Source organism: Echinops telfairi, unplaced genomic scaffold (assembly GCF_000313985.2).
Source record: "Echinops telfairi isolate 266 unplaced genomic scaffold, ASM31398v2 ScPeMD7_12;HRSCAF=54, whole genome shotgun sequence".
In the NCBI taxonomy this organism is placed as follows: domain Eukaryota; kingdom Metazoa; phylum Chordata; class Mammalia; order Afrosoricida; family Tenrecidae; genus Echinops; species Echinops telfairi.
This window is the reverse complement of record NW_022103909.1, coordinates 3009025-3036533: the sequence shown is the minus strand read 5'-3', so window position 1 is coordinate 3036533 and position 27509 is coordinate 3009025. Positions and strand designations below refer to the sequence as shown.

At 37.1% G+C, this 27509-nt stretch overlaps 1 protein-coding gene across 3 annotated transcripts in view; it reads left to right on the top strand.

The window, feature by feature from the left end:
• LARP4 (La ribonucleoprotein 4) overlaps positions 1-27509 on the top strand; it is a 42362-nt gene that overhangs the window by 12269 nt on the left and 2584 nt on the right. The window contains exons 2-13 of one of the 3 annotated variants that reach the window (XM_004711386.2): positions 8006-8150; positions 9048-9203; positions 10796-10871; positions 13092-13228; positions 14702-14805; positions 15736-15846; positions 16322-16375; positions 17840-18046; positions 18538-18641; positions 20462-20674; positions 22162-22210; positions 25229-25390. In XM_004711386.2, coding sequence (XP_004711443.1) covers positions 8006-8150; positions 9048-9203; positions 10796-10871; positions 13092-13228; positions 14702-14805; positions 15736-15846; positions 16322-16375; positions 17840-18046; positions 18538-18641; positions 20462-20674; positions 22162-22210; positions 25229-25390 — 1518 coding nt within the window. Of the gene's footprint in view, positions 1-8002; positions 8151-9047; positions 9204-10795; positions 10872-13091; positions 13229-14701; positions 14806-15735; positions 15847-16321; positions 16376-17839; positions 18047-18537; positions 18642-20461; positions 20675-22161; positions 22211-25228; positions 25391-27509 lie in introns of all 3 variants that reach the window. The other 2 variants (XM_045287280.1, XM_004711385.2) reach the window with 2 other exon arrangements.

Genomic DNA, 27509 nt, shown 5'->3' with positions numbered 1-27509 from the left:
GAGCAAATGTTTTGAGAATGATGAGGGCAATAAATGTACAAATGTGCTTTACACAATTGATGTATGTATGGATTGTGATAAGAGTTGTATGAGTCTAATAAAATTATTAAAAAATTTAAAGATCTATGGAAAATGGGATTAAAAGATAATAGAATTTTTACATGCATTTTTGAAGCTATATACACATGTACACGGAACTTCAAAAATTTGTGGAAAACATCTTTCAATTCCATTTTCTACAAAGTTTTTAAATTTGAAGCTCAGGGTGTGTATATACACACACATGCACAAGAAATAAGAAGATGATTCCTGAAAAGAATGAAAACATTTAATATTTTGAAGGCAACTCTGGTAGTGCAGTTATTAAAACATTCGACTAGCTAACTGAAAGTTGAGTGGTTCAAGCTTGTCAATCATTTTACTTTAGAAAGAAGTACCAGACTGCTTACATGCAGACTTCAGCCTTAGACACCCTATGGGAAAACCTACTCTGTTATAAAAGTTAATATCTTAGGGAGCTTGTGGATCTTATATAAGAACTTTAGGGGGAGAAATCTATAACTTTGATTTTTTTTTTTTCAAGGGCAGCCCATGGCTTTGAAAAAAGTTAATAGTTCCTAATTATTGGAGCCCTGGTGGCATAGTGGTTACAAATTCGGCTGCTAACTTCAGGGTCAACGGTTGGAAATCAGCACTCTGAGAGAGATGAGTTACTGCCATAAAGAGTTTTAGAAACCCACCGGGGCATTTGTATTCTGTGCTATAGGGTGGCTAGGAGTTCCTATGCTATTTGATGGTAGTGAGTTTGTCTCCCTCCCCACCTCTCAAGAGTTCATTTTTCAGATACTGTCTGCCTGAGGTAGTGGGGATTTTAGAATAGTAGTCTTTTTCTATCTGGTACCAGAAATAGCTTTATTGGGGAATAATATACTTAAAGCTTTTTTGTTTTGTTTGTTTTATACAGTGGCAGGCAAATCGATCCTGGTTTATGACTATTTTGTAGGAAAATGACTTAGGGTGGTTCCAAGACTTGGTGCAAGCTCTTTCACTCAGGGGCTTGCTTAGAAATCTAACCCTGTCGCTGAATCTTACGGACTCTTCTTAGCTAGCTATCTTTTTTTTTTTTTTTAACCATTTTATTGGGGGCTCTTACAACTCTTAACCTGTCGCTGAATCTTACGGACTCTTCTTAGCTAGCTATCTTTTTTTTTTTTTTTAACCATTTTATTGGGGGCTCGTACAACTCTTAACCACTATCTATAGGTACATCCATTGTGTCAAGTACATTTGTACATGTGTTGTCGTCATCATTCTCAAAACATTTGCTTTCTACTTGAGCCATTGGTATCAGCTCCTCATTTCCCCGCTCACTCCCTGCTCCCCTCTCCCTCATGAACCCTTGATAATTTATAAATTATTTTGTCATACCTTACCCACTCCCTTCACCCACTTTTCTGTTGTTCATCCCCCAGGGAGGAGGTTATATGTAGATCCTTGTAATCGGGTCCCTTATCTAGATTGCTAGGCATTTCTTAAGCCCATTGACCTTTGAGAAACCTACTTTCATTCTGCCAGTTTTATATGACTTCCTGTGTGTTAATCATCAAGGTGCTAGAAAGCGTTAACCATAGTTAAAGTCACTGCTATTATGCAGTTTGCAAACAAAATAATTTCAGATTAGGTTAAATGCTTGGTGTTAGGGGATGAGTTTTTATTGCCTAAACTACCATAAAGAAGTCCTGATGGAGACCAATAAGTGTTGGACTACTAACTGAAAGGTGTGGGCAGTTCAAATCTACCAGCCTCTCTAAGCAAACAGCCTGCTTCTTTAAGGTTGGAAATCCGAATGAGGCAGTTCTACTCTGGCCTGAAATGACTTAGTTGTGGGTTTGATTTAGTTTAAGTTTCCATGAAGATTATCTTTTTTTTTTTTAATTGAAAATTAACTGTGCCTTGCCCTTAGGATAGCAGTCTTATAGCAGTCTTATAGATCATTAGCCACTCAAAGTAAAACTGGGGCCAAGAATCATTTGACTTGTAAGGGAAATTTATGAATTATAATTTTAATCTAGAGGCCTGAGCTACTAACAAGGTTTGAGTTTCAAACCGATTAGCTATTCGAGGGGAGAAAGATGAGGCTGTCTACTCCAATAAACATTTAAATTCTGAGAAACTTATATAGGCTTGTAACTTATATAGAAACTCATATAGGATCTCATATATAGAAACATAAAGGGTTTCTGAGAATGTAAATTTTTACCCAACGTGGTAGTTACATAATTGTCAATTTGAGAGGATTATGAGTGAAGGGGTGGAGTCTCATCTGTCAATCAGATCATAGCCAATGAGGCCATGCCTTCTGGGAATTCTGGGAAATCTAGTATTTCCTCCTTGGAGGAGGGAGACTCTGCATACACCCTGGGAGACATGGCAGCTGACAAGACACCTCGACCCACCCTGATGCAGAGACAACTGCCAGCGCTGAGTTGTTTCCAGTGACACTGGATTCAAAGACTTTCTACCCACTGGCCTGTGATCTTCTACATTTGACATCAGTACATATGTTTAGTGAGTCTGAAGAGGACTTATAGATTGGTATCGGACATATGGGCCAATATTGGCTTTATGGACTTGATTTGAACCTGGCCTGGATGTTTTCTCAATGCTCAATTGCTCTTGCATGCATATAAATCTCTTTCTTGTACACATATGTGTGTCCATAGATTTGTTTCTCTAGTCTACCCACACTAATGTACCCAAGTAGACAGCCTCGTCTTTCGTGAAGTGACTGCTGGGTTAGTAGCCCAGTGGACTGAGAGAAAGATGAGGCTTTCTACTCTGCTAAAGATACTCAGTTTCAGAAACCCAGAGGAACAGTTCTATAGAGTCACTATGAGTTGGAATCGACTCGATTAGCAGTGAGGTTTTTTGTTGTTTGTTTTTTAGTTTTGAAGAGTGGAACAAGGGATATTATTGCTTATTTCAGGTGGATCTTAATATGGAGTGCTATGTAAAAGAGATGCCTCATGACATATTAAAGAGATATCGCATTGGGCTGCTAACCACAAAATCAGCATTTGGAAACCACCAGCTGCTCCTTGGGAGAAAGATGAGGCTTTCTAATCCCATAAAAAGTTTTGGATGCCGCCTCATAGCAACCCTATAGGACAGGGTAGAACTGGCCCCGTGAGTTTCCGAGACTGTAACTGTTTGCCGGAGTTGAAAGCCCCATCTTAATCAGACATGCTAGAATACTCCGTGGAAGCAGCAGTCAGGACAGCAAATGATGCATTGCATTGGATAAATCTTTATGACTAGACTATGTATTTTCCACCCAAGGATTTTATTTATTAACTGTATTTCATGCCCTTTTGCTATACATCTTTATTCAGAATAAATAAATACTTATTCAGAAATTTAGTTTCTGATATTGAATACTGTTCCCAGTTTTGTGGGGGAAGGGATAGGGAGATAGGTGATACTTCTTAAAATTGAAAGAAGGAAAAGGTAAATATGAAGATACATACCGTAGGTTTTCCACTATTACATCCTTAATAATGTAATAAACAACAAGGGGACTTCAAAGAGTTCTTGGAAAAATCCCATCATGTTTTCATCCCAATTTTAATGAACTTTGTGAAGCCCTTGTACTGTTCACATAACATGGCACCTAATACCCAACTTGCACTTGCTAGTCAGCTCTACAGGCTTAGTGAGGGCCTTGGGTGTGTGTGCAGCAGGGTATTTTCTGATGCAGGCAGTAAGCACATCTTTTGTTTGTTGTTGGTATTGTGTGCTGTTGAGTCAGTTCTGCCTTTTGGGTCTTCCAAAGCTGTACTCTTTACCAGGTCTTTTCCCCCACTGAGCTGGGGTAAGTTTGAATTGCCAACAATTTGGTTAGCAGCAGAGTGCTTAACCACTGCAATACCAGGGCTGCTTGTATTGTTTATAGTAGAATTGACTACATGTCCTGTGGTGTTTATTGACCTATCCCGGCCATTCTAAACTGTCAGTTGATAAAATATTTGCCACTACTACCAACATTTTAAGGCTCAGTCCAGGAGCCCAAGATAAGAAGAAACCTGAACATAAGTTGCACAGTATGGAAATTTATGGAAAAATTGGTGTCTAATCCATCTCCTCCCAAATTTGCATTCAAACCCTTTTTTTGTTGATAAAACAATAAAAGGATAGATCGCAATTTGTTAGCTGCCTTTGAGTTGGCTCCCAGTTTTGGTGACCCCTGTGGGAACAAGATGAAACACTAAGTTCTCTGCCATTCCTGCCATCAATTGCAAGTATGATGATTGTGACACATCATCAGTAACTGTTTTCATAACCGGTCACTATTTTTGAAAGTAGTCCTTCAGACCTTCCTTATAGCGCATCTGTAAGGGCTGCCGAAACCTACTGAGCACTACAGCAGCACATTTAAGCCTCCACTGATAGAAAGGATGGTGGTTCCACCTTGGTCTGAAATCTAACTGGGCTCTCCCACATAGATGGCCAGAATTTCACTGCTGAACTATCAGTGCCTCATATAGGCAAGCAGTAGAGGGTACATAAACAATATTGTTTCCTTGGCTCATACATATCCTGCAAGTGAGGTTAGCTGCATAATGTGGGCCTAACAGAAAGGAACTCAAGAAGTTGGTTTCTTAGAAGGGGTGTAGGGAGTCCAGGGGACACAAAAATCAGAGGAAGTACAATCGGGCATCCTAGAAGCTAAATCTTTAGTCAACAGCTCTCTGGGTGGGCTCTGGAGTTCTCCCTAGAGTCCTGCTTTTGATTGAGCATATTTGGATGCTAATAATATGTTTTAAAGATTGGGTTTGCTTTGTTTATTAAACCTCCTGTGCCAGTGGTAAGAGCCCCCTCCAGATGGTTCAGTGGGTACCAGTCATTTTTTTCTTGAAAGCTTAGTTCTTTGCATGTCATAAGCTTGAATTAATCTCTGTTCTTTGAATCTAATGTCTGTCTAGTACTGTCTACCACCTTGTGGAGAAGTTTGCGACTAAGAAGACAGTAAAAGTTTCTGGAGAGGGAGTAGACTTTTCAAAGTTGTATTAACATACTTACGAAGGATCAATGCATAATATGTAGATGCTAGTCTATTGTATCATTTATTACTATAAAAATCAATTATAAAAATTGATTGAAATGTATCCAAACATGCACACAGTATTTACTGATTTGCATGACAATTGACAGTAGGAAGAAATGCAAACAAAGATGCTATATTATTATATCATAATGAGAAAATAATTAATGGAGGACCTACTATACTGCTATAATAATTTTATAGCCACCACCTCTTGCTGTCATGAGTTCAAGTGTTCCCAATATCCAAGTGAAAGTGATCATCTCCATGTGACCAGTTTACCTCTCCAATGAATTATATCACACACAAAAAATGATCGCAAGGTCTTCATGTGTTTTTTATCATGTTTACCGCAATTCAATAAACATTGAATAACACCACTGACCCATATGAAGTACCTCTAGTGATGCTGAAAGTGCTCCCAAGAAGCAAAATCATGACAGTACAAAAGGAAATCTTTTTAAAAAATTTTTTTATTGTACTGGGGGTTCTTACAGCTAAGAAGAAATCTTAATTGCTTGATATGACCCCTAGATGGGGACCTGCAGCTGCATACAATTGAAAGATAAATTAATCCATTGTAGGGACCTTTTTAAAAAAAATAAGTTTATGAAGCTCTTGTTGCTGTTGGGCCATTTTATCTCATATATAAAATGCAGCTTTTATTTGGGTACAGGATTGCTATGAGAAAGGCATACCTGTCGATGCTGATGTGATTTGAGAAAAGCCAGGTCATTACATGACAGCTTAAAGCAAAAGGAAGGCAAGGGTCTTAAGATGGAAAATTTAATGCCAGCAAAGTGTGGTTTGATACTTTTAGAAAGAGGTTTGACATGTAAAATGTCAAGCTAAGAGAAGTAGCTTCTGTTGACCAGGAGGCAGCAGATGAGTTCCTAGCTGCCATTAACAAGCAAGCAAAACCTGGAGGGTTAAAGATCTGCCTGAATAGGTTTATAAAACCCACAAAAGCGCCCTGTTCTGGTGAAGAAAATGCAGCAAGGGACGTTGATTAGTAAAGAGGAGAAGGAAACTACCAGGGTTTCAGATAGGAAGGGTAGGCTAACTGGCGTGTTGTGCAGTGCAGTCCATGTGTATAATCCAGACTGCCCTTATCTATAAAGCTATTAATCCCAAAACTTGAAGGAAAAGATACATACACACCAGCTGCCTGCCAATCTATTGATGCACAGGAAAGGCCTGGGTTATAAGAACCCCTTTTCTGGGTTAGTTACATCTATGCTTTGTCACTGAGTCCATAAGTACCTTGACAGGAAGGGTCTGCATTTTAATGTTCCTTTGATATTGGATAGTGCTCCTGGCTACCCAGAACCCATGAGTTCTACTAGACTAGGGATGACAAAGTAGTCTAAGCACAGGGCCTCTAAAGACCTTTAGGGCTCATTCCTCATAGTACTCTGTGTCAGTGCTAAGGGAGGGAGCCACAAAATCTGGAAGGACCACCCCATGGACAGTGACGACAAGCCCCAAACCATAAATTCATGCTAGAGAAAATTGTCTTGACAGTTTGCATGATTCACAGGATTTATAACAGAGCCCATCAAGAAAATCATGAGAGAGATTGTGAATGTGAACAAAAAGGGTGACGTGTGTCAAGATCTTGGCTAAGTTCAAGACTTAGTCGACACTCAATCAGGGCTTTAACAGATAAGGACTTGTGTAGATGAGTGCTTCCAAACCAGTGCCAGAAAACAAATTGGCATTAAGAGAATGTGGCAGCAGAGTCCCACTGATTGAAGACTGCTTTTGGACTTCTTTTACAACATGGACCCTTCTGGGACACAGGCATTGAGACTAAAGCAAATAAAGAAGGAATGATACCATATGGAAACGTTTTTTAGAGAAATGAAAAAGCAAAAACGTCAGGCAGATATGGAAATGTATTTGAGTAAAGTTAATAAGCTGCCTGCCTTTCCTGCCTTACCTTCTCACCTTCAACCTCCTAAGCACGAAGATGGTTTAACTTTTGAACAAACAGTATAAACTTAGATAGTATCGATAAATACAGCCCAATACTGTAAGTGTGTTTTCCTTACGATTGTCTTAACATTTCCTTTACCTTACTTTATTAACTTGTAAGAATACGCTACATAATACATAAATCATTATGTTTATTAATCAGCTGTTATTGGCAAGGCATCTGGCCCAAAGCTAACATGTCTATTTCTGACTACACAGAATTGGTACCCACATCCCTGCCCACCACGTTATTCACGGAAACTTACTCGTCTCCCCATGTTATGCTTCATTTCTCGTGTTCACCTCCATAAGTACCTGTGACTATATAATATATACAAAATAAGTGGGAAAGCATTCGAATATAAAACAATTGCAACTGTTTTTGACCAGGGATAATATTTCCTGTGATGGAATCCTTTAGCAATTCAGTTTGTCACAGCTCAGATTTATTGGCATATAATTTACATAGCACACAATTAAGTAGTCAGTCATTAAATACAGTTTTTATTATACTTGTTAGTAAGCTGGAGGAAAGCACTATTTCTTTAATAAAGAAATCTGTGAGGTGTAGATTATATAGGGGTTTATGTTTAAATGTATAAGCTAAATTTTATATTTCAAGTTCATCTATATGAGATTTGAATTTCAAGTTGGTCAGATAAACTTTTGAAAAAATCTTAGTGAGCAAATTGGAGGTATCTATCTAGGTAGTCTTAATATGATAGTTAATGCTCTCTTTAATTTTTTATGCTTAAGTTTATATATATATATTTTAAAATCATTTTATTAGGGGCTCATACAACTCTTATCACAATCCATACATACATCAATTGTATAAAGCACATTTGTACATTCATCACCCAAGTTTATATTTGTAATGCATGGATTTTTTTTTTAATTACCAATAATCCTCTGATTATTTAGCAGGTAACATCTAAAGGAACTGGTTTAAATCCCAATGCCAAAGTATGGCAAGAAATTCCTTCTGGAAATGCTGATGCCGCTCCAGGAACTCATGGAACGGAGAGCTCTTGGCATGAAACAGCAGCCACGGCTGGCTCTCGTCCTGAGGGTGAGTTCTAAATAGTTCATCAGAATAAGTCACATTTCAGTTAAATGCGTGGATAAACAACTTTATAGAGCTTTGGAATACAGTCTTTGATGAGTAGTGGAATAACCAGTATAAATTGTATGTGAATTATATGTAAGCATTTATAGATGTTGATATGTAATTCATATACAATTCTCATTTGTACCTAACATGATTTGACACTGATTTCTTTAGTGTCTAGCAACAAATCGTTGATTTACATGGTCTTGTAGGTGATTGTTGATCTACCCTTATGGACTCTTGCTGATTACACATTGGTGCTGACCTAGGGCAGGGCTGTCAAACTGGCAGCCCACAGGCCGCATGCATCCTCCGAGGTAACTTTTTGTGGCCCGCGATGCTCTGAAATAAAATGAGAATAGAAAAAAAAATATTAAGAAGAAGCTAACGCTTAGGGGACATCGAGGCAATACTTATTGTACACACAATTCCCTCACTACATTTTATTTCAGAGCATCATGGGCCAAAAAAAATTACTCTGGGGGCCGCCAGTTTGACACCCCTGACCTAAGGCAAATTAATTAAACTTCTTGGTGCTTGTTACTTCATCTGTAAAGTAGAAAAGACAGTAATTACCCACCTTGCACAATTTCCTAAAATTAAGAGGATAGAGTGTGTAGAGCATCCCCATACTTGGTGCTGTGTTAGTTTAGCTATGGTGCTCCAGGCTTATCTCTAGAAGATAAGTCCTTAAAAAAAAAAAAAAGAAAAGTCCATGTACATACTTTGTCAACAGGTAGAATTCCTTAAAATCTTATTAGAGAAGACATACTATCCTTCCCAGAGTTACTGCACATAAGATTTAAAGAACTTCTATTTTATATATTTATATATATACATATATATTTTTATATACAGGCAATTCAGAGCTTTCAGATGATATGAATAAGGAATATGAAGTAATGTATTCTTCATCTTGTGAAACTACAAGAAACACTGCTTGCATTGAAGAATCGACTGATGGAATGATTTTAGGACCAGAAGATCTGAATTACCAAATATATGATGTTTCCGGTAAACTCTAATGGTTTTATTGGTAAAATGAGAAATCAGTATTCTAGTCTCCCTTCCTCAAGTCTCTGTATCATTGCACTGATCCAAATTACCAAGTTCTTTTAGGTACTCAATTGGTTTTTTTACTTAAAAAGAAGCTTTTTAATACAAAATGATTGTTATAAATACTATTTTTCAGTGCCCATCCATGGGATTTATAATTTAAGAAGAATGTTTATTTTAAAGAGGATATTAACAGAAAGCGTGACATTAAAGATAAGGGGGGGCAATCATAATGGATGAGAGACCTAATTTATTTATAAATGTGAAATTGCAAGTAATAATTTTAAGGAAAAGGCTATATTGAAATAATGAATTCGATACTTCAACTTGTGAACTGTATCAGTACTTAATTAGCAGCCACATAGTTTTGAAGTGGATGACATTTAAATGAAAGTAACTTAAATATCACCACACCAGTACACTTCACTGCCACAGTTGATTGTGACTCAACTCATGATGACCCTATAGGGCAGGGTAGAACTGCCCCTGTGGGTTTCCAAGACTACCTCTTTACAGGGGCAGAAAATTTCTTCTTTATATTAAAGAATGTCTGGTGGTTTTGAACTGCTGACCTTGAGATTAGCAGAGCAGTGTGTAACCTGCTACACCACCAGGGCTCTTGTTACTTAATAATAGAGTAAATATTTGTATCTCTGCTTATAAATAGCTATTTGACTTCTATTAAGATACATAGATTTCTAAGGTCTGTTGATTCATAAGTTGATTTCTGAACTAGAGGGAGATTGTTACCATACAATAACTTAAGGGAATAAGCTTTACATTTATATCTAACTACTGGCTACTTTGTGTAGAAGTGGTTTTTGTTTTGTTTTTTACTCATTTTATTGGAGCTCTTACAGCTCATCACAATCCACACACACATCAATTGTGTAAAGCACACTTATACATTCGTTGCCCTCCTCATTCTCAAAACTTGCTTTCTGCTTGGGCTCCTGGAATCAGTGCCTCATCTCCCGCCCCCCCCTTCTGTTCCCGCTTCGTGTAGAAGTGGTTTTAGTGATTAGCCTGGTGGTCTAGTGGTTTAGGTGATGTGGCAAATATTTTAATGTGTTTGCCCTATGTTACATTGAAAGGGCAAAGGAATTTATTGCTTATTTAGCCAGCATTTTGGTGGATTAATTTTCTGAGACAGATTACATATTTATAGGAATAGAATTAATTAATCTTTATTCATTTTAATTAAATTAATATATATCACCACTGTTCTTGAATTAATGGTAAAATTATGAACAAATGTTATTTAGCTTTGCATCTATCCAATTGTGTATTTAAAAGAAATTTATCCTGTAGTGTCATTCACGCTCTTCAAAAAGAGAACACATTTTATCATTTTGGTCTATAATGTTTTGTGTAAAGTACTCATGTTCTGTGTTTCAGTGATTGATGATTTTGTTCTTTGAGTTAATCATTCCAGGAACAAGTGGCTACCATAGAGTCAAGTGTTTTCAGTGTTCTCAGCACAGCCATATGCAAGGCTCAATATTTATGGCAACTTGGTATTAACTTTTTCTCCTGTTTTCTATTTTTAGGAGAAAGCAATTCAGCAATTTCTACAGAAGACCTAAAAGAATGTTTGAAGAAACAGTTGGAATTCTGTTTTTCACGGTATACTTTTTTTTGAAATGGATCTTTTCTTTTTTGAATTGTTTGGTCAGTTAGACAAAATATATCCATGAAATGGATTGGGAAAATGGTGATTATCATTTTGTCTGGTGATGTATTTTGGTATTATTTCTTAACTAAATAAAAAGGGACTTCAAAAAGTTCATGAAAAAATTCCAATATTTGCCCCCCTTCCTTCCCCTCCTGCCCCTAAACTATCATGATCCCAGTTCTACCTTACAAATCTGGCTAGACCAGAGGATGTGCCCTGGTACAGATAGGAACTGGAAACACAGGGAATCCAGGGTGGATGATCCCGTCAGGACCAGTGCTGAGAGTGGCGTTACCGGGAGGGTGGGGTGGAAAGGGGGAACCATTTACAGATTCTCCCTGGGGGGTGGACAACAGATAAGTGGGTGAAGGGAGACGTCGGACAGTGTAAGATACGACCTAATAATAATAATAACTTATAAATTATCAAGGGTTCATGAGGGAGGGAGCAGCGAGGAGGGAGGGGGGAAAATGAGCTGATACCAAGGGTTCAAGCAGAAAGTAAATACTTTGAGAATGATGATGGCAACAGATGTAAAAATGTGCTTGACAAATTGGATGGATGTATGGATTGTGATAAGAGTTGTATGAGCCCCCAATATAATGATTTTTTTAAAAAGAAAAAAAATTCCAATAACTTTGAATTAACATTTTCCCACAAACCCTATGTCTATATATTTAACTGTGTAGTCTTCAAATATATATATTCTAGTAGAAAGATGTTGAATTTTCTGTGGGATATTCTCCCTATTACTTTAGACAGTTTTAGGTAAGGGTTTTGACACAACTACAGAAAGTCAGAATTGATTCCGGCTAAAACTTTTTGTGTAAATACTTCTTTTACTTTCTGGTTCTGAGTCACTCTCTTTGGGCACATATTAACATATCTCTTTCATGTTGGTGAGTTCTAACCTTGCCCTCTCAACCCCCCAAAACAAAAACCCCACATGTTGACATTAGTAAAACAAACTCACTGCTGACGAGTTGATGCCATAGGACAGGGTAGAACTGTCTTTGTGAGTTTCTGAGGCTGGAACTGTTGATGGGAGGTGAAAGCCCCATTTTTCCTCTCTGAACAGCTTGAGGTTTTGATCTGCTGATTACATCCCAACTTAGAATCACTACACCACCAGAACAACTTGGCATTAGAGTTGGGGGTAGAGAGGAGGGGACATGCTTACTTTCAGTATAATTTGAATGTAAACACTTTTGTGCCTACTCTTTGCCAAGCACTAGGCCTTTAAAATTAATCCTTAGACATGGATTAACACAGTGGCTGCAACAATGGGCTCAAACATAGCAAGAACTGTGAGGATGGAGCAGGACCTCCGAAGGTGTCATCAGTTAGGTTAACTGATGCGCGTCTCAATTGGCACGTCTGTGATCACTAAGAGTTGAATTGATTTGACAGCAGCTAACAAAACAGGCCTTTGAAATGCATCATTGAACAAAACAAAAATTTATTGTGGAACCTATATTCAGGTTGAGGGGGGAAAAAAACAGTAATAGTAAATAAGTGTTAGGAGGTAAGTGCTGTGGAACATTTAATAGAGTAAGCAAATAAGAGAACGCAAACTAGAAGTTCCTAGGTGGTTAAAAGTGAAGAAATTCCACTGTCCTTTGTTTCCATTTTCCCACTAACTTTTTGAAACTCCCTTGTATGTTGGTGAAAGTAGGTCTTATTGAGAAGGCAGCTTTTTTGGCGGGTGGGTGGTGGGTGGGTAACTTAAGGTAAGGGTTCCAGAAAATTTTTGATATGAATAACAGAATGGGAGTATACTTTTACAGCATGCTTTAAATGTTGCGACTTTATTTACATAATTCGATAAGATTTCCTTTTCCAAAAATTATTGATCCAGATACATTTAGTGATTCAGAAATATTCCAAATGTTCTTAGACTATTAAACAACTCATTTATTTTTAATTGAACATTTCTTGTAACATAATTTTGTTTTTTATGGACTTTGTTATACTCGTGATGAAGGCACTTCTTTTGTTATTTTTTAAGTTGCTTGTTTTAGAAGACTGTTCTTTTTTAAAAATCGTTTTATTAGGAGCTCATACGACTCCTATCACAACCCATACATACATCAACTGTATAAAGCACATTAGTACACTCATTGCCCTCATCGTTCTCAATAAGACTGTTCTATCTTGTTTATTTCTTTTAGGGAAAATTTGTCAAAGGATCTTTATTTGATATCACAAATGGACAGTGATCAGTTCATCCCAATTTGGACAGTTGCCAACATGGAACAGATAAAAAAGCTGACCACAGACCTTGATCTCATTCTTGAAGTATTAAGATGTATGTAAAATAAGCCTTTTACCTGCTTTGAAATATTAGACATTAAGCATTTCTTATCATGCATGGAATTGTTTTAACTGCCTATTTGTGTTTGCTACTCTGCTGTAATTATCAAGCCTACCCTTTGGATATTGATCCTAATTCCCACTTATTAGTACTAATACTCATTGTTACTGATTACTTTATGACTCATAATGACCCTATAGGACAGGGTAGAATTACTTCTGGATTTCCAAGACCTGAACTCTTTACTAAATAGAAAGCCTCATCTTTGTCTCAGGGAGTGCCACTTAGCTTCGAAATGCTGACCTTGTGAATCACTAAATCGCCAACATATATAATCAAATCTTAGTTTCCTGGGATATTAGAAAGGCTTGTGTGTCATTTTTACACACATCTATTTCAAACGTTTAAATTAAGAATTGCTGTATTCATCAATTTAGGAAAATTTTTTCGTTTGTGCAGAAATCGTTTCTTAAAATGATGCGGTCTAGTCAACATAAAAATTGACAAACACAGAAAATTCCCCATCTCTTTAGTTTGGGAACCAAAGCTTTCCTCCCCTGACTGCTGCTTTTATTATTTTTATCTGTATAGTCAGATAGATTTTTATAGTGCTGCTTCTCTGAAAACAATCTACTGCTTTGAGTAGATTCTGTCTCATAGCAGCACTGTACAGAACAGCATAGAATCTTATTAATCTGTAAGGGAACAGATAGTGTCATCTTTCTCCTACAATGCCTAGTGTAGAGGTCCTCAAACTTTTTAAACAGGTGGCCAGTTCACTGTCCCTCAGACCCGTTGGAGGACTGGGCTATAGTTTTTTAAAAAACTATGAACAAATTCTTATGCACACTGCATATATCTTATTTTGAAGTAAAAAAAATAAGCTGGGCAAAAACACCCGGTGGGCTGGATAAATGTCCTCGGCGGTCCGCATGTGGCCCGCAGGCCATAGTTTGAGGACGCCTGGTCTAGTGGGTACGAACTGCTGATTGTGGTTAGTAGTTCAACATTTAACCCACTGTACAACCAAGGCTTGTAATGAAAGTTTTGACTTTATGGTAGATGTTTTAATGATCTGGGTAGATCATTTATGTACAGTCATTTGACTAAGGACTTTTTCACATTTTAATCTCTGGCTCCTTCCTCCAAAGTCGTATTTGGTTAATGTAAATATGACATCTCTAAGATGAACAGTTTGGTTATTTACAGAGACATTGTCTTATTCAATGTAAACATTGTATGCTCCCTGAAGGCTTCTCTTTGACCTCAACACAGTGCCAAGGCACAAACTAGATAGTGTGAATACAGGTTCATTGAACAAACATTTGGTAATGTTCTTTGCAAATAAGTCTTGAAAAGATGATCTTATCTGAACCGTAATCTTGGGTAGTTTATTCAGAAGTAGAGTTTTAATGACTTTAGTTAGATTTCATTTTGTCACTTTGACATGAAATCCTTTCATTTCAGCTTCCCCCATGGTTCAAGTTGATGAGAAGGGTGAGAAAGTGAGACCCAGTCATAAACGTTGTATTGTTATTCTTAGAGAAGTTCCTGAAACAACACCAATTGAAGTAAGTTACTAAGCGTTATTAAAGCTAAACTGTTTAAATTGGAACAGAAATGCAAATCTGCATTTCAGTTGCTTTGAATAGGATATTTAATAATCATTAGACTTTATTATTTTATAAACATGATATTTTATAAATAGAATATTTATTTTGTTTAATAATCATTAGAGTTTCACACTAAGATGAAATGTTAAGCGTCAGAATTTTTATTGTTGCATTTTCTTTGAATTTAAATAGATGTTAGAATTGACTTTGGAACTATAAAATCTAGTCTTGAGTTTCACTTTGTTTTAGTATAAGTGAATCAGATTAAACCATCATTTCTTTAGCTATAAAATGAAAATGGTGAAATTTTCCATCCAAGTAAGTCAGTGTCTGATCCCTGATGATATTTCAATGTGTTTGTTTTCTATAACTTTTTAGGCATGCTCAACCACTAATAGTTATTTTTAGTTGATCTTTTTTTATAAACTAGCTGTTATTGGTTGTTTTAAGATTTTTTTTTTTTAAGGGAAGATATTTTTGGACACATTTCATGTCTGACTGAAGTAGGGAAAGCATTCAGATCAAATGACAATGCATGGAATACTTAGGGTCCAGAAAATGTTAGTAGAGAGTGTATCATTTCTTGTGGATAATGGCGGGAAAAGGATTGAGAGCTTTTGCTATAAGGAAACATAGCTTACCACCATGAGCAAAATGATTCGGCTGTACTGTTCCAACCCGAAGCCATATGCAGAATTTATATTATCGCTGTGCATGCTTCTATTTCAGAACATAAGCTAACATTGCTAGAAAAATGCGCTGAAGTCATAAACAATTAACCAAGGGAGAAATTTTAGAGACATGAAGATATGCTCAGTTTTTTCAGTAAGCAGAAACACCATGATTGTCTTTTTTAAAGGTTAACTAAGGTTTATTTTTTCTTTTTAGGAAGTGAAAGCTTTGTTCAAAAATGAAAACTGCCCCAAAGTGATAAGCTGTGAATTTGCGCACAACAGTAACTGGTATATCACGTTCCAGTCCGACACAGATGCGCAGCAGGTGGGCGACAGAAAAAGACACAGTCCTCTCCAGTTACGTCCTAGTAATAGAAGGAACAGTACGCTTTAGACGAGGAAATGTGTGCTTACAGTGTTGTTGTAAAGACTTTTGAGAACTTCAGGCACTGTTTCATTTTAGATTAACTAATTCCTCTCCTGTAAAGCTTTTTTGACTTCAATTTAAGAATCTTTTGTTACCTCAAATCTCTGATAAAATTTTTAAAATTTCAGATCCTGTTTAGACTCTTGTACATTTTATGTGCACAGTAAAAACATGGTAGCTAATGTAAAATAAATGGGAATTATAGCTGAAGGGCTCTTAAATTTTGGCAGCCTTGCTGTCTATCACCTGCATAATAGAATTTTGGAATTTTGAATTTTTTCCCCCAATTGTTTAAGATTAATCTTGCTAGGTTAAAGATCGTTTCCTTGAAATGTTTGCATACCAATAAAATTTCCTTTTTTCCTTTTTTCAGGCTTTTAGATATTTAAGAGAAGAAGTAAAAACATTTCAGGGCAAGCCAATTATGGTAAGAAACTTAAAAACTAGAAGCCAGTGTGAAAAAGTCTTGTGGTTCTTCTGTTCTATAAAAATTAAAAAGCACAATATTTTAAAATCCGTAAGCATGTTAAAGAAATTTCTGGCTCCTGCGGTGTGCTACCTTAGAAAATGTGTTGATGAGTAACAAAATGCTCTGTCCACTCACAGAGCTTTCATTCAGTATTATTTTAATCATCTATATAGTATTTCTCATTTTGTTAAATTACTCTTATTTTTTCATATTCACAAATATGAAATAGTTTACCAGAAACAGCCTGTATGGCTCTGAACATTATGCTGTTTTTGTAAATATGTGCAAACATACTTTTAGGATAAAATTCCTGAAAGTGAAACATCTGAAAATATAATATATACACCTGTTTAATAGGCACAACCATTGAACCCTCACATCAGGGTTTTAAATAAAAATTTAAAGGCTATTGATTGATTTTGATTTTTTTTCGTACTGATAATTTGTGTTCTAAGAGGAGAGAAGTCATGTTGAATATTAGTATTACTTTGGTGATATTTCTGCAGAAATTTGTTTTCTCTGTAGCAAGATTATGAGATTGATAAATCCTGAGTGAACCTTAAGATGTTCTGAGTGAAATAAACTAATTTCAAAAGACTAGATGCTATATCTAGCATTTATCTCACTCACATGAAATAAGCAAATATGTAGAAACTAAAGATGATGATGTTTGAAGGGAGAGTTTTGCTTAGAAGGCACTGAGGTTATGTTAATATGTTAGAGTGATTTGGAAAAGGGTAACTGGAATGACTATACAACTTTGAGATTATGTAATCTGTGTTACTGAATTGTACATGTAGAAATTGTTGAGAGTATGTGTTTTGTTATGTATATTTTCCTCATACAAAATTGAGAACAGTTATTTCTTGACCATCATCAAATACTTATTCACTACTTACATTTTCCTGTTTTTATCACCTTTCTTTTATTTAAATTTATCATTCCTTCTTCCTCTTTAGTTTCCACCTCTCCCCTTGCAAGTATACCTTGGCAAACCAAAAATTAGTTACTGGGGATTTGGTTCAACAAGGTTATTTCAAATAATGCATGCTTAAAGGTCTCTGGAGTCCGTGAGTGGCTGCAGACAAGTTCTTGCAACAAGATGCATATTTTCATCTCATTCGATTGCCTTCAAAAAGGACTTAAAAAAAAAAAAAAAGAACTTTTTAGTTGAGTTGGATCAGATACAGTGCTTCCTTGTCAGTGAAAAGTCATCATTATTTAATACTTCAGCTCTGCTAATTTTACTTTGTACTGTGGTTTTTGCCATGCAAGAGCCTTCTTTAAAAAAAAAAACCACTACCAGTTATTTTATTTCTGCTTATTCTACATTATGAAGAAATAGTTATGTAATTCCTGTAAAAAGTATGAGAAATATTTGTAAATGTGTACACAGACTTTTTGTTATACTCTTCCTTCTAGGCACGGATAAAAGCCATCAATACATTTTTTGCTAAGAATGGTTATCGGTTAATGGATTCTAGCATGTATAATCAGCCCATTCAACCTCAAACACAGTATGCACCAGTCTTTATGCAGCCTGTATATAATCCTCACCAATATTCGGTCTATAGTCTTGTGCCTCAGCCGTGGTCTCCAAATCCTGCACCTTATTTTGAAACACCACTGGTAAGTAAGATCCTTCAAAAATAGTAACAATTTCAATATCAGCTGAAATTTGAAGGAATCACTGGGTTCTTTTATTTATTTTTGCTTTGATTTACATTGGTAGTCATTACTTTCTGGCCTTTAAATAGTGATGTGGGTATATTATCCCCCATCAGACACATGCCTATAGTTGAATGGGTCTCTATCATTTTATGCTCTAAAATTTGTCAAGTGAATTGAAAGAAAAGACTAGACAAACCCTGGAAAAATCTAAGATGCTCTTAGTATTGTGATGCATTTTCAAAGAGACCTGTTTCTCATGAGTAAACAATGATGCAGTGGTGTTTGAAGCAATATTTATTGTAAGAGTGAACAATACACAAATTGTTGAACTTGCTAACTTGGGAGAAAAATTGATGCTAGTTTATTAGCTCATTAGAATCTTTATGATTCTCACACCAAATAACTGCTTTTGCCATTCATACTGTTCAAACTTTAAAATTTTCTTCTAGGCTCCCTTTCCCAATGGTAGTTTTGTGAATAGCTTTAATTCACCGGGATCTTATAAAACAAATGCTGCTGCTATGAGTTTGGGTCGACCATTCCCCAAAAATCGGTAAGATAAAAAGTCTTAGCTAGAGTTTTATTTTGAAGATTCACAATGGTTCCTAAAGAGTTAATGTGTTGATAGCACAATATTTGTTTGTAGGTCAGTAGGAAATAGTTTTGTGGTAGTTCAAAAGGCTATGATTGATGGAGTCGAGAATTCATAAGCACATTAGCCTTAATGTTAACATTAAGTGTAAGAGGAATTGGGACTCTGTTATAACTATTGACCTTTATTGAATAGTAATAATAAAGTAGAAGAAAAAACTCTGTTAGCCATCCCATCAAATCTGATAACCAACAGCTAGTTAGTGCTAAATGGGCAATATTTGGAGAATGAGAGTTCTTTGGGCACAGAAATGGTGTTAATTGAACTGAATAGTATATTCTTTTCTTTTTTTAAAAACATTTTATTAGGGGCTCATACAACTCATCACAATCCAAGTAAATTGCTTTTTTACTTGGATACAATTTCACCATATACACTCAATCTTGATGCTTTATGAAGTTTGAAGTAAAATCTCTTGCTATTAAATCAAATGTCATATTATTAAACAGAAAGAGTCTTTATAGGCTAAAAAAAGTGTCCTTTTAGAAGGTTAGTAGATATTAATAGAAGTGACCTTTTGCTCTACCCCTACCTTGTCATTTAAAAAAAATCGCTTAATTTTCATGAGAACATAGAGATACTAGTGTTTACAACTGGAAGGACCCTTGTTTTGGTGTAGTTTTAGAGATGAGGAAAGTGAAGTCAGAGAAGATCTGTTGATTTTATATACATTTCTTTAAAGTGGGAATTTTGCTTTAAACACTTAAGTGGAATGGGTTTCTTTGGTATGGAGTAGACTAGAACATATTAGAGGGGTTTATGAATATTCGTTTTGTCTCTTCTTTCTTGCTGGAAGGGTCATAGTACTAGGAAAGCCAGGAATAGCAGTTAAGTCATCTCTGCTTTTAAGTAGATAAACCTTTAGCTTCCAAGAGATAGAACCAGTTTAGTATAGTTATCTGTCTTCAAACCATTTATATACAGTTCTCCAAATGTCTGTCCATCTAGATCATCACTTCCAATTATTTTGTGACAGCCCAATGATGATCACCAATCTCCTTAGAGAGAACAGGACTAACTTTCAAAAGTCTGGGCATTTTTCTCTCTTATCTTTCTACCACTTTACTTCTTCTTTCTGTCTTTTACCAGTTCTTTCTTTTTTCTTCTTTTGCCTGGACTGAGATTGTAAGTCCTCTCAATGAAGGGTTAAGATTATGAGATCTGAGGGCTGTTTAACTCTTAGTAGCTTGTAAGTTTTCAGGTATATGGTAATTTCTGAACGGATATGTCACCAACATATCTATTATTTTGAGATGGATAATATAAATACTTTGAAAATTTGCTTTGTGATAGATAAAATGGTGTAATTTTGTTGCTACTAAAAATCTACTTTATGATGTAAAATAATTGTCTGGGAATGTATTGTTGTATATGAATCTCAGCCCAAATCTGTAGCCTGAATTTTTCTGTAGTTTTAGAAGTAGCAGTCCAGAACATAAAAGTACTAGGAAAGGCAGAAATACAAAGTTCAGAAGCTTAAGATCTTTAAAAAAAGTCTCTCTCCAAACATAGCATTTTTCAACGTTGAAACAAACAAATGATACCTTGATCATAAAAGTTATACTATATCTCCCAATTTGATTTTATATTTAACTTGGCTTGTGTAGCAGAAGGTGACTTTAAAATTGAATTATTAAAGAGTTTCTACCATTAAGCAGAAAAGTTTTCCCGATGTCTTGACTTAACCTTTCTTGTATGTAATAACCCTATATTTCTTACAGTGTGAAGCCTCATTTTAGGCCATCCAGTGGTTCCGAACACTTAACAGAAGGCTGTGTATCATTGGGAGAGGGACCCTTGAATAGATCTAATTCAAGAAACTTCCCAAATGAACGGCATAGCCTAACAGTCACCGGATACCAGGAGCAAACTTTCCTTCCAAAAGATTCTCCCAGTTTGCAAATGGAACAGAATGGAGACTATGGTAGGGGCAGGTAAGGATATTCGATTATATACAAAGTTCTTTGATTATAATGTGATCATCCTGAATATTTGAATACCATGATTTGGCTGACTTTTGGTTTTGTTTTTTAACTTAATTAATGGTGCATGGAAATGCTAAATATTAATAGACAGACAGTACACATAGAGTACATCTCTGAATCAGAGGTAGCCCATGTACATTATTGTTAAATATCTTCTAATTTCTAAACGATGGGCATGGGATTGCATATTGCCCAGCCTTCCAAAATAGTGTGCTCCTACAGTGACAGGAGCACACTACCAATAAAAAAATGGTCCAGTTTATCTGGTAGTGGTGAATATGGGTAAAATGCTTGACAGATTAGCTTGGGATCTCTCCAAAAGAACTTATGTAGTATTTATCTTTTAATAGTCATAGAATAGTCAAATCCAAGAGCGTGACTTTTTTTTTTACGTCATTTTATTAGGGGGCTCATACAACTCTTATCACAATCCATACATACATTAATTGTGTAAAGCACATTTGTACATTCATTGCCCTCATCATTCTCAAAACATTTGCTCTCTACCTAAGCCCCTGGCATCAGGTCCCCATTTTTTACCCTCTCTCCCCGCTTCCCCCTCCCTCATGAACCCTTGCTAATTTTTAAATTATCATATTGTCATATCTTTCCCTGTCGACGTCTCCCTTCACCCACTTTTCTGTTGTCTGTCCCCCAGGGAGGAGGTCACATGTAGATCCTTGTAATTGGTTCCCCCTTTCCAACCCATCCTCCCTCCACCTTCCCAGTATCGCCACTCACACCACTGGTCCTTAAGGGATCATCCGCCCTGGATTCCCTGTGTTTCCAGTTCCTATCTGTACCAGTGTACATCCTGGTCTAGCCGTATTTGTAAGGTAGAATTGGGATCATGATAGTGGGGGTGGGGCTAGAGGGGGAGGAAGCATTTAGGAACTAGAGGAAAGTTGTATGTTTCATCGTTGCTACATCGCACCCTGATTGGCTCCTCCCCTCCCTGAGACCCTTTTGTAAAGGGATGTCCAGTGGCCTACAAATGGGCTTTGGGTCTCCACTCTGCACTCCCCCCATCATTCACAACGACATGATTTTTTGTTCTTTGATGCCTGATAACTGATCCCATTCAACACCTTGTGATCACACAGGCTGGTGTGCTTCTTCCATGTGGGCTTTGTTGCTTCTGAGCTAGATGGCTGCTGTTTACCTTCAAGCCTTTAAGACCCCAGATGCTATATCTTTTGATAAATGGGCACCATCAGCTTTCTTCACATTTGCTTATGCACCCGCTTTGGCTTCATTGATTGTGTCGGGAAGATGAGCATCATAGAAGAGCATGAAATTTTAAGCATGAAATAGAAAGCTTCAAACTCAAGTATGGGATGCCACGATGTAGTTTTATTTAGTGCCTTTGATAGAAGGGTGTAAGTTTGAAAGAAGTTCTAGTTGTTCCCCTCCCCTTTGTTTCATTTTGTTAAAAGGCGAACTCTTTTCAGAGGTCGAAGACGACGGGAAGATGACAGGATCCCAGTAAGTATTTGTGTTTTTTTTTACCTTTAATTATATATCTCTTCTGGTTTTTCTTTCGTTTGTAATTTGCTCTGGAATTTACTTTTAGTCTGTCTTTCCAAATGCTGGGTCTTTTTGTTTGTTTATAGTGTTTGAAGAGGTTATAGTATAAGCTTTACCCCCAAATATCTATTACTAACACACCTACCCACTTGAAAGCTAGAGTTATTTGAATATCCAAGTGTGCCTTAGGAATCATTCTGAGATCAGTATTTATATCCATTTTTTATAGTTTTATATTTTATATTTTTAATGATACTAATTTACTAATAACTAAACATTGAAGTATTTTCAATTTTTTATTGTTCAGAGGCAGAGACGGTGTTAAACCTCATGAAATTTCCCATGTGTGCAATTATATCTGAAGAATGACCAGAAGTAGGGTTACGTAACAACAACAAAAACCACCAAACCATTGCCATCAAGTTATTTCAGCTCATTGTGAGCCCCATAGGACAGAGTAGACTGTCACAACTTTCTTCCATGAAACAGCTCATGGATTTGAACTGCTGACCTCTAGGTTAACAGATTTGGTCTGTGTTTAACCTGCTAGCTTCCTTGCCAGTCAACAGGAAGAGGTCCATAATTGTTGCCATTCCAATGGAATATGGAAGTTATCAAAAAATACCATTAATATCATATGCAAGTAAAATTTTGCTACAGATACTTTACAGATGGCTGCAACAATACAGGCAGCATCTAAAAATTCAAGCAGATTCAGAAGAGGATATGGAACAAGGGAAAACATTGGTGATGTCCTGGGGAATATCAAAAAGATGTTTACCTGGTAAAGAACACTAGGGTAAACTCATAGAACCCTGTGTATAGACCAAGAGACACCCATTTTCAAACAGTACTTAAAACTGAGGACATGTGTGCGTTTCAGTTTTGTCCATTCTTCATGCTTATTCAGTCTGTGTTCTTAGCAAATAATCCGAGAACCTAGAGTAGTATCCGAAAAAGAGCATGGCTTTCGGAATGAAAGAAGGATCCATTAATAAACTTTGATAGGCAGATACCACAACTTTTCTTCCTGAGATCAAAGAGGGCTTGAAGTACTACTTACTGTTAAAGATAGAAGACTAAAGCCTTCATTATGGATTATACCCCAATGTAATGAAGACAGAACCCACAAAAAATTAACCTGTAAGCAACATCAGATAAACAGAGATAAAGATTGAAGTTGCCAAAGATTTCATTTTACTTGGATCCTTGTGAACAACCATGAAAGCAGCATCCAGGAAATTAAATAACATGTTGCACCGGACAAATCTGTTGCACAAAATCTCTCTAACGTGTTCAGAAGCATAGGTATCACTTTAAAGATTGAGATACACCTGACCCCAATCCATTGGTTTGTCACTTGCCTTGATGCATGTGAAAGCTAGTGCATGAATCAGGAAGACTGAAGAGAAGGCAACACATTCTAATTACTGTTTTGGTGTAGAATATTAAATAAACTACGTGCCAGGACAGCCAAGTCTGTCTTGGAGGAAATGTTTGTTGTTGTTGTTCAGTGCCATCGAGTTGGTTCTGACTCATAGCAACCCTGTGCACAACAGGACAATAAGCACTGCAAGGCCTTGCCCTTTCCATGAAATTGTTCCTGTGCCCAAGCCCATTGTTGCAACCATGGTGTCAACAAGAGCACCCCACGTAAATGTTGGTGTTGATCATATGCTATACCAAGGGCTGGCGCAAGACTGTAATGACAGTTTTTAGTAATCCACTGTAGCAGTCTACAATAGCCCTCAAGTGGCCATAAGCACTTGGGGAGAGGGAAGGTTAGATTTGGGGATTCTTTAATATATTAAAAGTCTACGAATTGAGATTATACTTTGGGTGAAGAAAAAGGAGGCCAGCATGCTGTCTGACAGGAAGTGCTGGTTGGGTAGTCCCCTTTATATGAAAGAGACCTTTGGACTTAGTGTCCTATATAATCATGCATAAGGAACCCTGATTCTGCTGTAGGTTGGGCATTAGGTGGTTCGAATCCACCACCTGCTCCATAGGAGAAAAATAATACTGCATATTCCCATAAAGGTTTATAGTCTTAGAAACCCAAAGTTGAGTTGCTGTTTGTCTGAGTTGATTCAATAAGCAATGAATTGGGTGTTTGGGTTTATGCTAATAATTAAATCTTAAGAGTAGGTGAGCAAAAAGAAAAAGAGTAGGTGAGCTTATGCAGGACTCTTTAGAATAAGCGACAGGGCTAACCTTGGAACCTTGAGCAGATCAGCTTTGGGCTGAAAAATGAGAATGCTCAGCATGTTTGCATTATCCAAGAGAAATCTTAAGGCAAATGGATTTCAGGTAAAGGTCTGGACAGAAAATATTGTTAATACTCCAAAAGCAAAAATAATAATAATTGTTTTTAGGGTTATTTTAATGAAGACAGTAAGTGAAGGTATGGGTAGTGGGTTTCATCCATGGAGAATATGGAAAGTCAAAGGAGCAGTAACCAAGTGGAGGCCAGAACCATCAAAACGAAAGAAGCGTGCTAGGGGGAAAGTCTCACTCTCCTCTGTGTACCCTGTTGGTGACTTCCCAAAGTAGCCGTAGGGGAGCACTGAGCACAGAGAAGGAAGTAGAAGGACCCGTGTGAGACTGCTCAGTAGATGTGTTGGGGAGGAGGAGGAAAGGAAAGATGGAGTTCTCGGACATGTTATGAAAAAGAGGAAGAGTACTGAGACTAAAGAAGGAGAAGCGGTAACAGACATTTGGGTGAGGAGGAGGGTCCTATTTTTCTTAGGGATAGTGATAGCAAAGTTTGGCATCTAAGAAGAGTGGAGATTGTCCTGAAGACTTGAGAATGATAAGATTTGCAAAGGAACAAGAGAGGGGCCCTGAATACAGGTGGCATCTAGGAATGCTGAGTGAGAGAATGCTGTGCGTTTATGGTGCGGTTTCTTTTGTACAGCTTCCCATGTGTGGTAGAGTGAGAGAGGCATGCGCTCTGTTTTGTGATTTGTGTTTTAGAGACCTCATCCTTCCACAGCTGAAGCAAAGACTCCAACACCAAAGTTTGACCTATTAGCCTCAAATTTTCCTCCTTTACCTGGAAGTTCATCGAGAACACCCGGTGAACTCTCTTTAGAGAGTAGGCTGTCTGATGTTGTTAAAGGTGTCTTCAAAGAAAAGGTAGGTAGAGAAGAGTTTGAAATGGTTACTCTAATCGCTTACCTTCACCCACTGCCAAAGAGTTGATTCTATCTCATAGCAACCCTAATATAGAAAGGACATAGTAAAAAAAAAAGATAATAATGCTTTTTTTAAAAAAAAAAGAAAGGACATAGTAGAACTACTCCATAGGATTCCAAGACTATAATCCTTATGGAAGCTCCTTCCACAGAGCAAGTGGTGGATTGACATGCAGACTTTAACCACTACACTGCCAAGGATTCTTGTTCTCTCACTTTATGGCAGTGGCTCTCAACCTTCCTAATGCTGTAACCCTTTCGTATAGCTCCTCATGTTGTGACCGCCAACCATAGAATTATTTTCGTTGCTACTTCATAACTGTAGTATTGCTACTGTTATGAATCGGGTGACTGCTGTGAAAGGGTTGTTTGACCCCCAAAAGGGTTGCAACCCACAGGTTGAGACCCGCTGTTTTATGGGAACCTGTTTAAGTATACACACACACACACACACACACACACAGTTAATAGTTTAACTTATTGTCATTTTAATGTGTATTTCACTGTTTTTATTCATGAGGCTTTCTGTATGTTTTGAATATTGTGAAAAATGTGTGATAAAGATGTATTGCATCAATGAGATGTCAGCTCAGCTTTATAAAACTGCTGAATGCAACCTTAAGAAAGGCTTCATTTTTATAATCACCAAAAGATATAAATGAATTTAAACTACTTTGGTGTACTCAATATTCAAAATAATGGATAATAGATGTCAGAAAGGCTGACTTTTTGAGTTCAGACCTTTCCACACGCTGAATCTTCATGTCCCATAAGTTTTCTCATCTTTAACCTTTTATTCTAATGGTGTTTTATTCTAATTGTTTTTATTATAAGAGTATCTTAAAAAAAAAAAGAGTATCTTGTGTATTTAAGTTTGTACAAAACAGCAGCCATTTGCAACTCTTGTAACATTTTCGTTGGAATTGTATACATTTATTTGTGATTTGAGCATTTCTAAGTTTTGTGTAAGTTTGGATAAGCATTGTGTAAGTTTCTGTGTTGGCACACACACATATCAATCATTTTATTGGGGGCTCATACAACTCTTATCACAATCCATACATACATCAGTTGTGTAAAGCACATTTGTACATTCATTGCCCTCATCATTCTGAAAGCATTTGCTCTCCACCTAAGCCCCCGGCATCAGGTCCTTATTTTTTTCCCTCCCTACCCGCTCCCCCCTCCCTCTTGAACCCCTGATAATTTATAAATTATTGTTTTGTCATATCTTGCCCTGTTCGACGTCTTCCTTCACCCACTTTTCTATTTTCCGTCCCCCACGGAGGAGGTCACATGTAACTCCTTGTAATTGGTTCCCCCTTTCCAACCCACCCTCCCTACGTATATCTTCCCAGTATCGCCACTCACACCATTGGTCCTGAAGGGATCATCCGCCCTGGATTCCCTGTGTTTCCAGTTCCTATCTGTACCAGTGTACATTCTCTGGTCTAGCCATATTTGTAAGGTAGGATTCGGATCATGATGGGGGAGGGAGCATTTAGGAACCAGAAGAAAGTTGTATTTTTCATCATTGTTACATCGCACCCTGACTGACTCGTCTCCTCCCCGAGACCCCTCTGCAAGGGGATATCCAGTGGCCTACAAATGGGCTCTGAGTTTCCACTCCACGCCGCCCCCCCTCCCATTCACAATGACATGATTTTTTTGTTCTGATGATGCCTGATCCCTGCTCCCTCATGATCGCACAGGCTGGTGTGCTTCTTCCATGTGGGCTCTGTTGCTTCTGAGCTAGATAGCCGCTTGTTTACTTTCAAGCCTTTAAGACCCTAGACGCTGTATCTTTTCATAGTCAGGCACCATCAGCTTTCTTCACCACATTTGCTTATTTACCCCCTTTGTCTTCAGTGGTTGTGTCAGGAAGGTGAGCATCATAGAATGCCAATTTAATAGAAGAAAGTATTCTTGCATCGAGGGAGTACACTCATACAACTCTTATCACAATCCACACATACATCCATCGTGTCAAGCACATTTGTACATTTGTTGCCATCATAATTCTCAAAACATTTGCTTTCTACTTGAGCCCTTGGTATCAG